This window comes from Ammospiza caudacuta, chromosome 6, assembly GCF_027887145.1.
Source record: "Ammospiza caudacuta isolate bAmmCau1 chromosome 6, bAmmCau1.pri, whole genome shotgun sequence".
NCBI classification, from domain to species: Eukaryota; Metazoa; Chordata; class Aves; order Passeriformes; family Passerellidae; genus Ammospiza; species Ammospiza caudacuta.
Genome location: NC_080598.1, coordinates 64560949 through 64575586, shown reverse-complemented (window position 1 = coordinate 64575586; position 14638 = coordinate 64560949). Strand labels below are relative to the sequence as shown.

The 14638-nt window shown below is 54.0% G+C and overlaps 1 protein-coding gene across 1 annotated transcript; it reads left to right on the top strand.

Moving 5' to 3' along the window:
- Positions 1-7300: 7300 nt before the first annotated feature.
- ARF6 (ADP ribosylation factor 6) lies at positions 7301-8209 on the top strand. The gene has a single exon (XM_058806775.1). It carries the CDS (start codon positions 7583-7585, stop codon positions 8108-8110), a length of 528 nt encoding a protein of 175 aa, XP_058662758.1. The 5' UTR covers positions 7301-7582; the 3' UTR covers positions 8111-8209.
- Positions 8210-14638: the final 6429 nt, after the last annotated feature.

The following is a 14638-nucleotide window of genomic DNA, read 5'->3' as shown; positions in this document are numbered from 1 at the left end:
ATGCTTGGGTTTAGACAGGGCAGGTTGTGCTGGTGTAGGCTGAAAATTGAAGTTGGTGGTCCTGCTCTGGGATGCACTCAGAGAGAGCTCAGGAGGATTTGCAGAATGTCTGAGGGGCAGCCTGCTCCCTGCAGGTGTAATGAGCTGAAGGATTCCCAGCAAAGGCTAAAAAAATAACAAAAACTTAAGGCAGGGAATAAAATTCAGGAGCTCCCTGCGTTTATCCATTCCCTGCCACGACAGGGAACTCATTCCCTGTTATCCATTCCCTGCTGCTTAGGAACTCGTTCACTGAGGGTTTTTATCTGAACTCTGTGTTTTGCCTCTGTCAAAGTGTCCTGTCCCAGATATCCCATGGGAATAACTGGCTGCTCCCTCTCCTCCATGGATTTGTGTTTCTCATGGATTCCCATGGATTCCTCATGGAATTGTGTTTCTCCAGCGCAGAGGTCAAGGCAAGGGTGTCCTGCCCAGGCAGGGCCACACCTCCCGCCCTGCCAGATCCTCTCCGAGGTGTCTGAGCACTTCCTCCAGCCCCTCCCGAGCTACTGGGGCAAAGTCCAGGGCTAAAGTCCACAGGGCAATCCCATCTCCCAGAAGGAAAATCAGATTTTCCCCAGTGCTGCACAAGCCTGAAGCATTAAGGGTGTCAGGGCTGCAGGGAGAGATCCCAGACCTTGTTCTGGGCTCTTTTTATCTCCTTAAGGAAGAGCTGTTGGTGACAGCTGGAGTTTGGGCTAAAGGCATTAGGATGATTTAGGGGTCAAGGCATGAGGAGAGGGGGGCCTGGCATGCACAAACAGGGGAGAAAGGCAAAGCATCCCCACAGAAATAACACTGGACACATCCAGGCACCCCTGACTGTGATTTCCAGCTCCTGGCCCTGCACAGGACACCCCAAAATCCCACCATGGGCCTCAAATTATTCCTCTTGTTAAGGTTTCAGGATTTGTCAGGCTGGTGCTGCCACGGTGGTGATCCAGGATTCTGGCATGTGAAGGTTTGGTCAGGCATTATCCACCCCCCCTTCTTCATTTCCTCCCTCTGCTCCTGAGAACACCCTGGGGAAGGAGGAGCCAGCTTGGACAATAGCACCTGTAGGACATTTGGATGTACTTAAGATATATTACAAACCCTAAATATTCTGGAATCACAGGATCTCTGAATGATTTGTATGGAAAGAGAGCTTAAATCCCATCCCATTCCACCCCCTTTCCATGGGCAGGGACACCTCCCATTGTCCCAGGCTCCAGTGTCCAGCCTGGCCTTGGGCACTGCCAGGGACCCTGGGGCATCACACTGTGCTTTTTTTTCAGTGCTTTTTATGAGATATTTTACCTTGAAAATCAATCAGCAGTGTAAGACTGGGCTATATGGAGTAGACAGTGCCCATAGGTGCATTTCTTTCCCTGAGGGTGGTTACAGGGAGTAGATTTATATATTAAAAACCTGTTTGCAATATCTCACCACCCTCTGAATAAAGAATTCCCAGTTCCTAACATCCCACCCATCCCTGCCCTCTGGCACTGGGAGCCATTCCCTGGCTCCTGTCCCTCCATCCCTTGTCCCCAGTCCCTCTGCAGCTCTCCTGGAGCCCTTCAGGCCCTGCCAGGGGCTCTGAGGATTTCTTCCCCACTTCCACAGGGGGCTGGAGACCAGGACAGAGATTTTCCTGATGATACCTGTGGGATTTTATTGGTTCCTCAGGATCCTCAAGGCATCATTTCAGCACACAGGGGCTCACAGAGACCTGCTGCAGTCAGGGTGTTTTTTGCTCACTCAAATTTCATCTGTGGTGACAAATTCCCACCTCACAGAGGCTTAAGTTGCTCTCTTAAAAATAACGGCCTGTCTTTCCAAACAAATTCCCATTTTCCCCAACACCCCTTCCTATCTTCACTCCCTGACAGGATGGGAAGGTCCAGGGGTGTTTCTGACACCACTGCCTGTAGCTCACACACCTTTGGAGGTTTCAGTTCAGCTCCCTGCCAATCCCAGCTGCTGCTGCACCCAAATCACAGGAAACAGGGCCGAGCCACCCATGGGAACCATCCCCACCCCTCTCTGCCCACAGGGAGGCAGGAGCAGGGCCAAGTGCTCTGGGAAAGGCTTCTCTCCCTGACTCACCCCGGCACAGGACACTCGGCCCATTGTGTCACATATCTCCATGACAAATCTGCCCCTGGAATGCCATTGTTGTATCGAGGATGTCATTTGTTTTCACAACAGGAGAATTATCTTACACAGATACTAAAGCCAGAGCTGTTATTATATTCCCTTTTCCTTCCTTGGAAAGCCACAAAGGTCTTTGAAGGATCAGTGAACAAAGGCTTTTCCCATCTCTGTCAAGAGGGAAGCAGGGAAAGATGGGCTGCACCCCATCAAAACAGGTTTGACCTGACTGGAATTTGATTTATATTCAAAGAGATAAAAATTCTCCGATTGATGAGCATCAGTTTCCTCAAGGCTTGGTTAATCTGGTGTTTCACATTGCTGTGACAGCACCTGGACCCCTGCTGGAGGGCAGAACACGGAACCACAGCGTGCAAATCCATGGAAAACAATAAATGCAAACCTTGGTACCTGCACTGCCCAGGAATTCTGTTCATGGGTTCCTTCTGGATCAGGAAAGATAAGGAAAGATAAGGAGCAGCCAGGCCCAGCTGAGGCACCACAAGGTCCCACAGGTATCTGCTGCCCTTCTCCCAGGCTGTAACCCTTAATCACTTTATAACCATGATTGCTTTTTACCCTCTGGGCTGTAAATCCTCAGCAGGTACAGGGACACCCCATCCACTGCCACAGCATCAGCCAGTGCTGGCTGTTAAAACACTCATCTGGCTTTTAAAACATTCAACTTAGTTTTGAAACATTTAACCCACTTTTAAAACATTCAGCTTGCTTTTGAAACATTTAACTCACTTTTAAAATATTTAACTCACTTTTAAAATATTTAACTCCTGCAGGCTACCCAGTAACTCACTGGGAGTTGCCAAGGACCTGAGAAGGGTTTTAATTCTCGAGCAGGGGTGTGAAACTGAACCTGTCCTAAGAGCTCACGTTTTCCAGGTAATTTAGAACATATTTGGGTACTTTGAGTGTGGTTTTTGGTGTATTTTACCTTGAAAATCAGCCAGCAGGGTCAGGCTGAGCTATGAGGAGCAGACAGTGCCCAGAGGTGCATTCCTTTCCCTGAGGGTGTCACAGCCCATCTGTAAATAAATTCAGATTTATATCCATCCTGAGGGGAAGAACCTGCTTTGCTCAGACCATCACACTTCATCTGTGCTGACAAATTTCCACCTCATCTTAAACATAAGGGCCTGTTTTCCAAACAAATTCCCATTTTAAAGGCTGTGCTCTCCCAGAGGCTCAGCAGGGACACAGCAGTGGGATCCCTCAGACAGCAAAGCCTTTTTTTACTTTTCTGAAGTTATTTCCATTTGCTTCCTGTTTACTCTCCTTCCTGTGCACTCACGGAAAGCACCAGGACTCCACTGAAAGGTTCCACAAGTCGGTGGTGCTCTGTCCCCAGCTTCTCCCATTCCCTGTGGGACTGGGAACTGAGCTGAGGGCTGACTGCACTGAGTTCATCAGTGACTGATTCCAGATCTTAACTCCCCAAAGTGCTGAGTGCTCAAATGTCTCCTTGCTATCTGTGCTCCTCAAGAGCAGGGATATTTCCTTTAAAAGCACACCCAGGCCAGGGCAAATCTTCCCCCGGTGAGCTTGGGAAGTTTTCCTGAAGGGCAGGGAGGATCCTTGGGAATGAATCCCAGCACAGGTGGGAAAGCATTGGAGTGAATCCCATTCCTCTTCTGAGGAAGAGCTTGGTCCTGTGCAGTGAGCAGGCACTGGAACAGACTGCCCAGAGAGGAGTCACCAGTGCTGGAGACATTCCAGAACCAGCTGGGCACGATCCTGGAGCAGGGAGGTGGCACCAGGTGACCCCACTGTGGTCCCTTCAACCCGAGCTGACAGGGCACAGAACCACATCCCCCCATCAGTGTGGGGTTTCTGGGGAAGCAGGGCAGCTCATCATTCCCCTCTGGCAGGTCTGGAGCTGTGGATGATCATGGAAGATCAGGTTTGGGTGCTCCCAGTGTCACCCAGAGGCAGAAGCTGCAACCAGAGCCCAGAGCAGCTCAACTGAGCCACAGGCCCTGCCAGGGAACCTGGGAAAGGATTGAGATGCCCTGTGCAGGCTGCCCCAGAGCAGAGGCTGGATGGAGCTCCAGAATAAAGCAGGGATTCATTCAAAGCATCTCCTCCATGGATCCACCTTGGGCAGCACCAGAGCCCAGCCAGGGCTGCACCCAAGATCAACCAAAATGGCCCCAAAATGCACGGCCGGGCACGGGCTCTGTCCCTGGGATCAGTTCTGCTCCATTTGCACCTTGCAGTTCATTGTCCCATTCCAGCTTTAGCCCCTGCAGTCCCACCCTGCTTGTTTTTCTCTCTCCAGCCCACGGGGTTTGTGCTCCTGGGCTGAGATTTGGATCATTTGTCCTTGGTGCCCAGCTGGAGCAGGAATTGTTTTGTCTCCCTGCTCTGTGCACAGAGCTCAGAACTGCACCTCATCAGAACCATCCCCTGACATGGAGCCCAGACCCTCACACTAAAGCAGCACAGAATGTGAAAAATAGAAAAGCTGAACCTGAGGCATTGTTAGCAGGCAGAGGGATAACAGGGAGTGGGGCAGGGGCACTGGGAGGGCCCAATCTCCACAGGGCTCCAGGGCAGGAGCAGCTCTGGCAGGTGCTGCACAGGTCCCATCCTTCTCCAGGAGGGAAAGGACAGAAGGAGCTCAGAAAAGCTGTTTGCCAGGTGAAATGGGCAAAGCCAAAGCAGGCCAAGCCCTGTTTGCACCCAATCCCCAGGGATGATGGACAATGCAGTTTCCAACAAAGCAAACAAAGCCAAGATTCAAGAGGAGAGACCTGAAGAACAGCAGGGCTGGGTGCAAAGTGGGAGCAGATGATGGAAAGGGAACTTCCCCACCCTGCAGCCGCTCCTTCCATGGGGTTTCGTGGTACCCTGAGGGGGTGACACAGCCCCCAGAGCCCACCCTGTGCTCCAGCACCTGTGCTTTATTCTCACCTCATCCCTGAGATCCACGCTCCTCACCTGCTGGTCCTGGAGAGAGCCCCAAAGGAGCCTCTCAGATCTTACAGAGAAAGCAGAACAACCTCAGCACTGTCACACCCTCCCCTCAACGCCCTGCACTGTCAGAACAAAAGCACCAAAAGTCATTTCCTGGCAGCACAAAAAGCTGCTCCGAGGCTGAGGGAAGAACTCAGATTCCAGCTCAGGGCCAAGGAAGGACCTCAGAGCTCCTGCCATCACCTTTCTCTGCTGTTGCAACCCTTTGGCCTTGTGCTGCCTGACTGAATGAACCCAGCAGCACAGAAATGCTCACGCTGAGCAAAGCTGAGTGGAAACCCACCAGCGTCCACAGCCTGGTGGTAATTTTAGCCCTGCAAGTATTCAGCTCTCTGTTTAGATAAATATGCCGTGCTAGTGAGAGAGGAGACTGAGCCAGCTCCATCCAGCGGGATCAGGGCTGGCTGGAAATCCCAACCCAGGGTGATAATTAGCAGCATTATCTGCTGGTTTAATCAGCAGAGGTGAACTCTGGCAGTGCCGGGCCAGGCAGGGACACTCCTGAGCCCTGGGGTCAGCAGGCCATGCCCTGGCACAGCCTCTCACAGGAGGGGTCAGGGATTAAATGTTTGCCTTGGCATCCTCCCTCTTGGCCGGCTGCAGGAAAGGGCAAAGCCTTCCTCAAAAACTCCTCCTGACACCACAGAACCATGGAAAATCCTGAGCTGGAAGGGACCCCAAGGATCATGGATCCAACCTCTGGCCCTACAGGGGAAAAACCTTTCCCTTTCTCCCTGCACAGCTCCAGCCCTTCCTGTCCCTGCTCACCAGAGAGAAGATCCCTTATTAATTGATCCCTTAATAATTCTGCAGTTTAGGAAACCTCCTGTTCTCCTAAAGACACCAAAGCATTCCCTTGGCAGCTCCAAGAGGGATTGCTTTCCATGTACCAGGACATCAGCCACAGGAATCAATTCAGTTTGGTGGTTTTGAAGGGAATGGGAAGATAGAGTGAAGTCAATCCTACACAGCCTCAAGGGGATGAATGCACACCGTGCTCCCCCGGAGGAGACCCCAAAGTGACCAAGGGCATCCCCATGGGAGGTGTCCCTGGGTGTCCCTGCCCATGGCAGGGGGGGAAGGGGATGGGCTGTAAGGTCCCTTCCAACCCGGACCGGTCTGGGATTCTCTGGTTTTGTGGGGTTTGCGCTCCAGGTGCCGTTTCCGCCATTCACTGCCCGAACTCAGGAGCAGCCACGGACACAGGGGGGCACCCACAGGACCCGGGTGGGCACCCGAGCCCGGCCCGGAGGAGCGGCTGGCACCGTTCCCGTGGCCCTGGCACCGTTCCCGTGGCCCTGGCAGCGCCCCCGTGTCCCGGTCCCCGGCACGGCCCCGGGGCGGGGTGCGGGCAGGGCCGGGCGGCGGGACCGGCCCGGCGTGTGCGTGCAGAGCCTCGATCCGGGCCGGGCGTGCCGGGGCACAGCTCCGGGCACAGGGCAGGGCCGGGCCCGGCCGCCGCGGGCTGTCCCGGGCGCTGATCCACGGAGTTTCACCCGCCGGGATCGCGGGGAGGGACCCGGGACAAGGAGGAGTCACGGCCCCGCTGAGGCAGCGCTGAATCACGGCCGGCGGGGTGGAAGGGCCCTCACGGCCCGGCCCACGGCAGGGACACCTCCCTCTGCCCCGGCCGCTCCCAGCGCACCCTCGGACCCTGCCGGGGACCCGGGGACAGCCTCGCCGGGCACCCGTGCCGGGGGCTCCCCGTGCCCGCCGCGCACACCGCCCGTCCCGGGGCAGGTTTATCGCTCGGTCCCGGGGCCGCTCCCACCCGGTCCCCCTCCGGTGCTGCCCCTTTAAGACGCGCCCCGCGCGCGCCCCGCGCTGACGCGCGATCGCGTGGCGCCTCTCCCCACCGCGGCCCCGCCCCCTCCGCGCGCGGCGCGCGCGCCGCCCCGCCCCGTCCAATCAGCGCCGAGGCCCCGCCCCCCCCTCGGAGCCCCCGGGAGCGGGGCGGCGGCGGCGGCGCAGGCGCGCGGGGCGGGCGGGAAGGAGCGGGCGGAAGGGGGGCGGGGCCGCGGCGGGGCGTGGCGGGGCGCGCGCGGGCGCATGCGCGGGGCGGCGGCGGGGCGGAAGCGGGCGCGGGCGCGCGCGGCCCCTTTCCGGCGGCGCGGGCGGAGGGAGCGGCGCGCGGGGCCCTCAGGTACGGCCGGGACGCTCCCGGGCCATCGCGGCCGCTGCCGGCGCTGCACGGCGCTCCCCGGGCCTCGGGACCCTCCCGCCGCCGCCGCGCCGGCACCCATGAGCTGAGGCGCCGCGGCGGGAGCCCAGGCAGGAGCGGGCGGAGCCGCCGCCGCGGGCCCGGCGGAGCAGCGGAGCCGCCTCCCCGCCGCCCCATGCGCGGCCCGCGCTGAGCCCCGCCCGCCCTTCCCCGCCGGGCCGGCGCTCGCCCTCTCGCCCTCCCTTGGATGCCGCCGAGATGGGCAAGGTGCTGTCCAAGATCTTCGGGAACAAGGAGATGCGGATCCTGATGCTGGGGCTGGACGCGGCCGGCAAGACCACGATCCTGTACAAGCTGAAGCTGGGCCAGTCGGTGACCACCATCCCCACCGTGGGCTTCAACGTGGAGACCGTCACCTACAAGAACGTCAAGTTCAACGTGTGGGACGTGGGCGGCCAGGACAAGATCCGGCCCCTGTGGCGGCACTACTACACGGGCACGCAGGGGCTCATCTTCGTGGTGGACTGCGCCGACCGCGACCGCATCGACGAGGCGCGGCAGGAGCTGCACCGCATCATCAACGACCGGGAGATGCGGGACGCCATCATCCTCATCTTCGCCAACAAGCAGGACCTGCCCGACGCCATGAAACCCCACGAGATCCAGGAGAAACTGGGCCTGACCCGGATCAGGGATAGGAATTGGTATGTGCAGCCCTCCTGTGCCACGACGGGGGATGGACTCTACGAAGGGCTGACGTGGTTAACGTCCAATTATAAATCCTAATGGGAGAGGAACTATTTAGTCTACAAAGAATTAAAGAAACAAAAAAAAAAAAAATTAAACAAAAAAAAAAAAAAAGAAACAAAAAAAATTAAAATAACCCACGTGGCTTTCCAGAAGAATGATTCTCTACTGAAAAGTAAAAACAAAACCGCATCCATAGGATTATGATCACCTTTCTCCAGTTGCCACCCTTTCCTCCTGCACCCTTGGCTGGATTCCTGTTCTAACTCCTCCTGCTTGGCGTTAGGATGCTCTAACCTCCGAATGTGACACGAACACAGGCACTAGATGCTATGGCAGACTTCCAGCAAACAGGGGAAGGACACATTATAGACTTGCTAAGTAACTTTTTTTTGGTTTTTTTTTTTTTTTTCCTTTTTCCTCTCGTTAGCCCTTTGCTGGTTTGATTATTTTGGGGGGTGTTGGGGGAGGGGGTCCATTTTCAGTGTATGCTTTCTGGGTCTACTTTTTTGATTATATATATTTTTTTTTCTCTCTCTTCTCTCACTTTGCTGTAGATTGCTACTTTTTTGCATTCTTGCAGGATATGTTGCTAGGTCGACTTCATCTAGTAAACTGAAAATTGTTGCTTAAAATCAAACTGCAGTCTGTCTTTTTATATTAAGGACTTTTTTTTTTTTTTTCTAAGAAAAAAAAAGTTCTGTTAATCTGTAACTAAACAGTGACTCAGTCTGGCTCCACGGCTCAGGCTAACGAGGGGGACTCTTGCCTGCAGTGGCACAGAGTGGGAATTCCACTGTAACGTGTTCAAAGTGCGTGTCGGGCGCTGGGAAATGTAAGAACTGCTTTGGAATGCCAGCTGGGAAGTTCTGACCCATACATCATGCATGAGGAGGGATGCAAAACCAGCTCCCCACACCACACAGCAAACCAGGCATGAGCGGTGCTGTAGTTCCAGGGCAGGCACCGGGCAGGTTTTTTGTCTTTAATGAGGTTTAGTTGCAGTTTTGTACTCCTTGGTGTCGCTCCTCGGGCCGGGGCTCTTTCCAGCAGATGCAGCAATAAAATGTTGCAATGAGTTTGACTTTAAATCAGATGTTTTGGCAAAAGTCCAGCTCTGACTTGCCTCTCGCTTCCATCTCAAGGCAGCTGGAGACACCTAAACCTTGAAAGGATTCCTGTTTGTTTCCAACAGCCAGAAGGAAATTGTTGTTGCTGTTATTATTGTTCTTTTTCCATGCTGGAGCCTTGCGGAGGGGCGCGTTCCGAGCCGAGCTCTGCTCGAGCCCGGCGTTTCTGACATCGGGAAGGGCCATTTTGAGGAAATCGCGGCTGGCTTTGGTTTTCCAAGGCCGGCCTGAGCTGCTGCCGTGTCCGGGGCTGCTGGAGCACAGGGAGCTGTGTCGGGTGTCCGAGGCCCGCTGAGGAACTGCTCCTGAGAGCGGGGAGGGGAGAGACAGGGAGAATCGACGCTGAATGTAAACTTCCATAATTAGTTCTTAAAGGGCAGAGCAGCTCGTTAGCCATGTCACAGCCTGCAGCTGGGGCTGGCCAATCAAAAACCCCACCCAGAGCGAGTATTTGCATAAAAACTCAATCAAGTATTAATTAACGCTGGGTGCACAAACTGTTAAAGCAGCTGGTTCTTATTCAGCCTTAAGGATTAACTTCAGATTTCCTCAAGGAGTTAAAACTCCGTTGGGGAATTCTAGGAATGTATGCTACAAAACCAGAAGAAAATGGCTTTTATTTTCCATTTTTTCCTTAATTGTGTTTTCTTTTCAAGAATCTAAGTTTTACATGGAATTGGGGGCATTACACTACATTGCTGCAGTGGTGACTCTGCATGCTGAGTACCTTGTACATGGAGCTCTTACCAAAGATGTATGGGAAGATAAAAATCCTGAATTCACTTCTGAAATCCAATGCTTTGGAGCACTTCAAAGTCCTTTTAGAGTGTGGTTCCAAAAAAAAAGACTTTTCTGGATGTGGGTTGCAAATGGGACTGGATGGGTTCTTGGTGCTAGAAGATAGAGCATTGATGGACTTTGTGAATTGTAGAGAGTCTGCAGAAGCTTAATGTAGAAAAACTCTTCCATCTCAGCCCTAAAGAAGAGGAAGTGAGATTAGTTTATTTTAATCCAAGGCTTTTTGCCATTGGAATATCATTGCTCTATTTTCTAGCTTTTCTTTTTCTTTTCCTGTTGCTGTAACTTAATGAACAGTGTGGTGGTATAAAAACTTCAAATTACAACAATATGGTTACTGTTTTCTTCTGGAGCATCAATAAAATAGCCAAGCACAAAGTAAATGCCTAAACTGGAAAACTTGAAGCTCTAGTAATGGTTCTTGAACTTTCTTAAACCTATTCTCAATCAACATGAAAACTTCAATACCTTCATTTTTTGTCTGAGTTGGTTTCCTGTGTTTCCAAGCGCTGGGGCAGCCTTTGCATTAAGTTGATTTTGCAATTTTGTATCCCCTTAGAAGTAACTTTGTAATTCTGTTTTTTGTAGGTGAAAGGAAATTGCTTTTGCTTCTGGATTTTTTAAAAAAATTTTTTTTGGGTGGGGGGGGAGTGGGGAGGAAGAGATGGGGGAGAAAAAGTTACTGGAAGGCGTGGCAGAGCCGTCCGAAATAAACGGCCGTGGCCACCCAACACAACCCCACAGGTTTCACTTCCAACACGTCCTTTCCAGGCTGTAGCTGGACCTCAGCACAAGGGAGTGGCTGTCAGTAAGATGAAAAGTGGGAATTCTGTACCAAACAAACCAGTCTGGAATTCCAAGTGCATCGATTTGTGTTCGTGTGAATTTATGGAGTAAGTTTTGAATCGTGTCCGACCAAGTGACTGAGTTTGTGGCCTGTGATCTCCCTGACTGAAGTTGCCAGGAATTTTGTGTTCTCAATATGGCTGTAGTGTTGGTAAAGAACTAATAAGCAGAAAATAAAGCAATTATACAGCGGAGCTCTCCTGGTATGTTACTTGTATTGAATTATGAGAGAAGCAGAAAGGGGCAATCTGGTGCTGGAGTCTGGCATAAAGAGGGCTCTGTTCTGGATCTCCCAGATTGGAAGCCTGGCTGGAATTCCTTTGAGAATTAGATGAGAAAGTGGAAAAGGAAGATGCCGCTTTAATATTCCCACTTGAGCAAACTTTACTGTCAGGGCCCTGCAGCCTCGGTGCCAGCCCCACCTGCCTCGAAGGTGAGGGCAGGGAGGGGCTGTCCAGCCGTGTTCCAGCAGGAAATTCCCTGGAAGGGCAGCACCGGGCCGCTGTGGAGCACGGGATGGACAAAGGGGCTGATGAGTGACTGGGGGTGCTTGTGCAGTGACAGATGTGACATTGGGACTCGCTGGTGCCTGGGTAGGACTCGAGTGAGCTGATAAAAGGACTTGGGCAGGTGCTGGGGCCGGGGAGCAGCGGGACACGGATCCTGTGACAGCTGCCATCCCCTGGGACAGGCTGGGGTCACAGCCAGAGCTCTGCTCGCACAGCTGCAGGTGCCAGGCCAGGGGCCAGCCCTGGAGCTGCCTCCTTGCTGCAGAGCTTTGGGAGCGCTCAGCAGCCCCATTACCCGCTCCGGCGAGCAGCATCCCTGCCTGTGGAACGAGCCGAGCCTTGAGCTCCCTTCCCGCCCAAAGCCTTCCGTGATTCCATGGTTATCCAGCCGGGGGGTGCAGGAGCCTCCCCCTTGCAGGGTGCTCAGGCTCTGCCTGGCTGTCAGAGCAGGGTGTGGCTGTGTAAATGAAGTTTCTCTGAGTTAATTAAACTCCTCGGAGCAGGGGAACCGGTGTCTCTGTGGCTGCTGCCGTGAGTCACATTTCAAAATGCCGGCGCTTATCGCGCCCCATCGCAGCGCGCTGAGCCCGGGGCACGCCGTGACTCAGCCCCAGCAGGGCCCTGGCCCCATGGACAGCCCTTGGAAAAGCTCTGCCCACCATTCCTAATTGGAAATGATCCCTGTTAATGCAAGTCCTCCCAAAGGAATGTGTCTCGCTTTAAAAATGTTGTCGGAGCAGCTGGCGGGAGGGCTGGGAGAGCCTGGGGAGCTGAGGTGATGTCCCTTCCCACTGCTGTCCCTTCCCACTGCTGTCCCTTCCCACTGCTGTCCCTTCCCACTGGGCCCTGGGAATGGGACAGAAGGGACTGCCAGGAGCAGAGGACTTGCTGTGGATGGGGAAGCAGCCTCGGTGTGAGCTCTGTGACTCAGACTTCCCTCTAGCACAGGGCTGTGCTTTTATCTTGGATTTGCCTCTAATATCTGTCCAACCTGACAGCTCGCTGTGGGCAGCCCAAAATCCCCTCAGCTTTGGTGCTTTCTGGAAGTTCAAGTAAAAAGTTTCCCCCGGCCTCGTGGGGAAGCATCAGCTCCCAGGGGCTGTTGGTGAGTGAGTGTCAGCCCTGCTGAGTGCTCGGTTCCTCTTTGAGGTCCTGTGTGTGCTCATGTGTCAGAATTACGGCTGAGCAAAGGCTCTGAGGGCTTCAGGCCCAGCTGAGCCCCACACTCCATCTCCCTTTCAATGTGGGAGCCCCCCAAGAGCACAAACGTGCAGCTGTGTGAGCTCTGGAGGTGCAGGGTGAGTCAGAGCCCAGCAGCTCTGAGCAGGGTGGTTTGTAAGGCGGGAAATGGGGTGTCCAGGAAGTGGCTCTGCTCTTGCCTAAGAACAGGTATCTCTGGCCTCCTTAAGAAAGGAGGGGGAAAAAAGGCAAGATGTGACTCACTGCTGAGTCTCACAGTGGTTGAACAGGCTCTGGGCCCTGCTCTGCCTCAGGTTTTCCCTTCCAGAGGCTGCACTTCGCTCCTCTGTTCCTGGTTTTTTAGTTGCATCTTCCAAGACAGCTTTAGTTAGGAAAAATGCTTCAGCAGGGTTTAATGGGTGTCCTGTGAGATGGAAATTGGTGATGCTTGGAAATTGGTAGCACTTAGAACACTTTGTTTTCCTTGGGAGTTTTCAGGTGAGAGCAAACCCCAGGGGTGCCACCCAGAGCTCCTGGATCTGTACAGGATCCCAGTGCTCCAGCTGCCTTTCAGCGGTGAAAACTCCCTTGGTGGTTAAACAGAGAAGAGGAGGGAGCCAAGGTGTAGAAAAGAGCCTGAATTCCTGGCTGGGAGGGTGGGCAGGCCCTGGCACAGGGTGCCCAGAGCAGCTGTGGCTGCCCCTGGATCCCTGGCAGTGCCCAAGGCCAGATTGGACAGGGCTTGGAGCACCTGGGACAGTGGAAGGTGTCCCTGCCCATGGCTGGTGTGGCACTGGATGAGTTTTAAGGTCCCTGCTCGAGCCATTCTGGGATTTTACAGTGTTGTGAGCTCCTAAAATCATCCCCATGTTGTGCCTAGAATGGATTCCGTGTCTGATTTTCCATGCATGGCCCAGGCACTGGCTTCATCTGAAGTTTCTGATGGAGCAGGAGGAGAGGTTTCCTCTCTCATCAATGCCAGGCATGAAAACCTGAGGAAAGCTGCAGCAAACACTGCAAGAATCAATGATTCTGCAAGAATCCAGTGATTCTTGAGCCATCCTGTGAGAATACACTTTTATTTCACATTTTGGGGGCAAAAGGTGAAAACCTCAAGCAGCCTCTGTAGTTAGCAGGACATGGGTGGGCTGTGAGACCTCAGAAAAAAGGGAAGCAATTTCCCAGGATTATTCTGGATTTTTGACAAGACCACATTGCTTTTTGTGTGGCTGAGCTCCAGCAATTCCCATGCCATGGAAAGCACCTGCCTGGATCATCACTGCAGGGGACAGAGAGGAGCACAGGGAAGCACCCAGCACCAATCCAGCCCCAAAATGCCTCTGCCATTCCTGCAAAGCTGCTCCTGGGGAAGGAGCTCATTCCATGGAGGCTGGGAGTTCCATGCCTGGTGCTGACAGCTCCTAACTGGGCAGCTCTGTGTGCCTGCTCCAAGGGAGACTTTGCACTTTGGGAGTGGAACGTGGGATTGCAAAGTCCCTGTGCTGCTGAGATTTGCTCTTTTTGCCCTGAGGAGATCTGTGCATTTCCCCTGGGAAGGAAGGGGCTCCTGTGGAGCAGCAGGACCCCGAGGCTGGGCATTCCCAGGGCCTGGAGTGGGATGTGCCCACAGTTATCCCATTAGCTCAACATCTGCCAGGATGCCTTTCCCCACAGGGGCTGGATTAGGCTGGAGCTGACCCAGCTCTCCAGGAACCTTTTCCTATCTTGTTTTTGCACCTTTCAGGCTGCTGCCCTGGCTGGAACCAACCCCAGCACCGCCTCACACCGCTGAGAGGGAGCTCTGGCAGGCCAGCAGGGAGTTGGCTTTACCTTTGCCTCCAAAGAATGCCTGTGGAGTGTTCAAATTCCATCCTGGATATCCTGGAGCTGCTCGTATTTTCAATAGAATGAGTTTTTTGGGCTGTGATGACTGATCAGCACTGAAATTGAAGCATTTGGGTAGGGAGGCGAGGGCCAGCAGCAGGACAGACACTGTTGGTGTGTTCAGTGGCTCCTTGGTGCCTGACACGAAGGTTTGGGATGATCTCCCCTGGCTCTGCTGGCTGGAAGAAGAGCCAAGCTCAGCAAGGGCTGCTGTGGAAGCC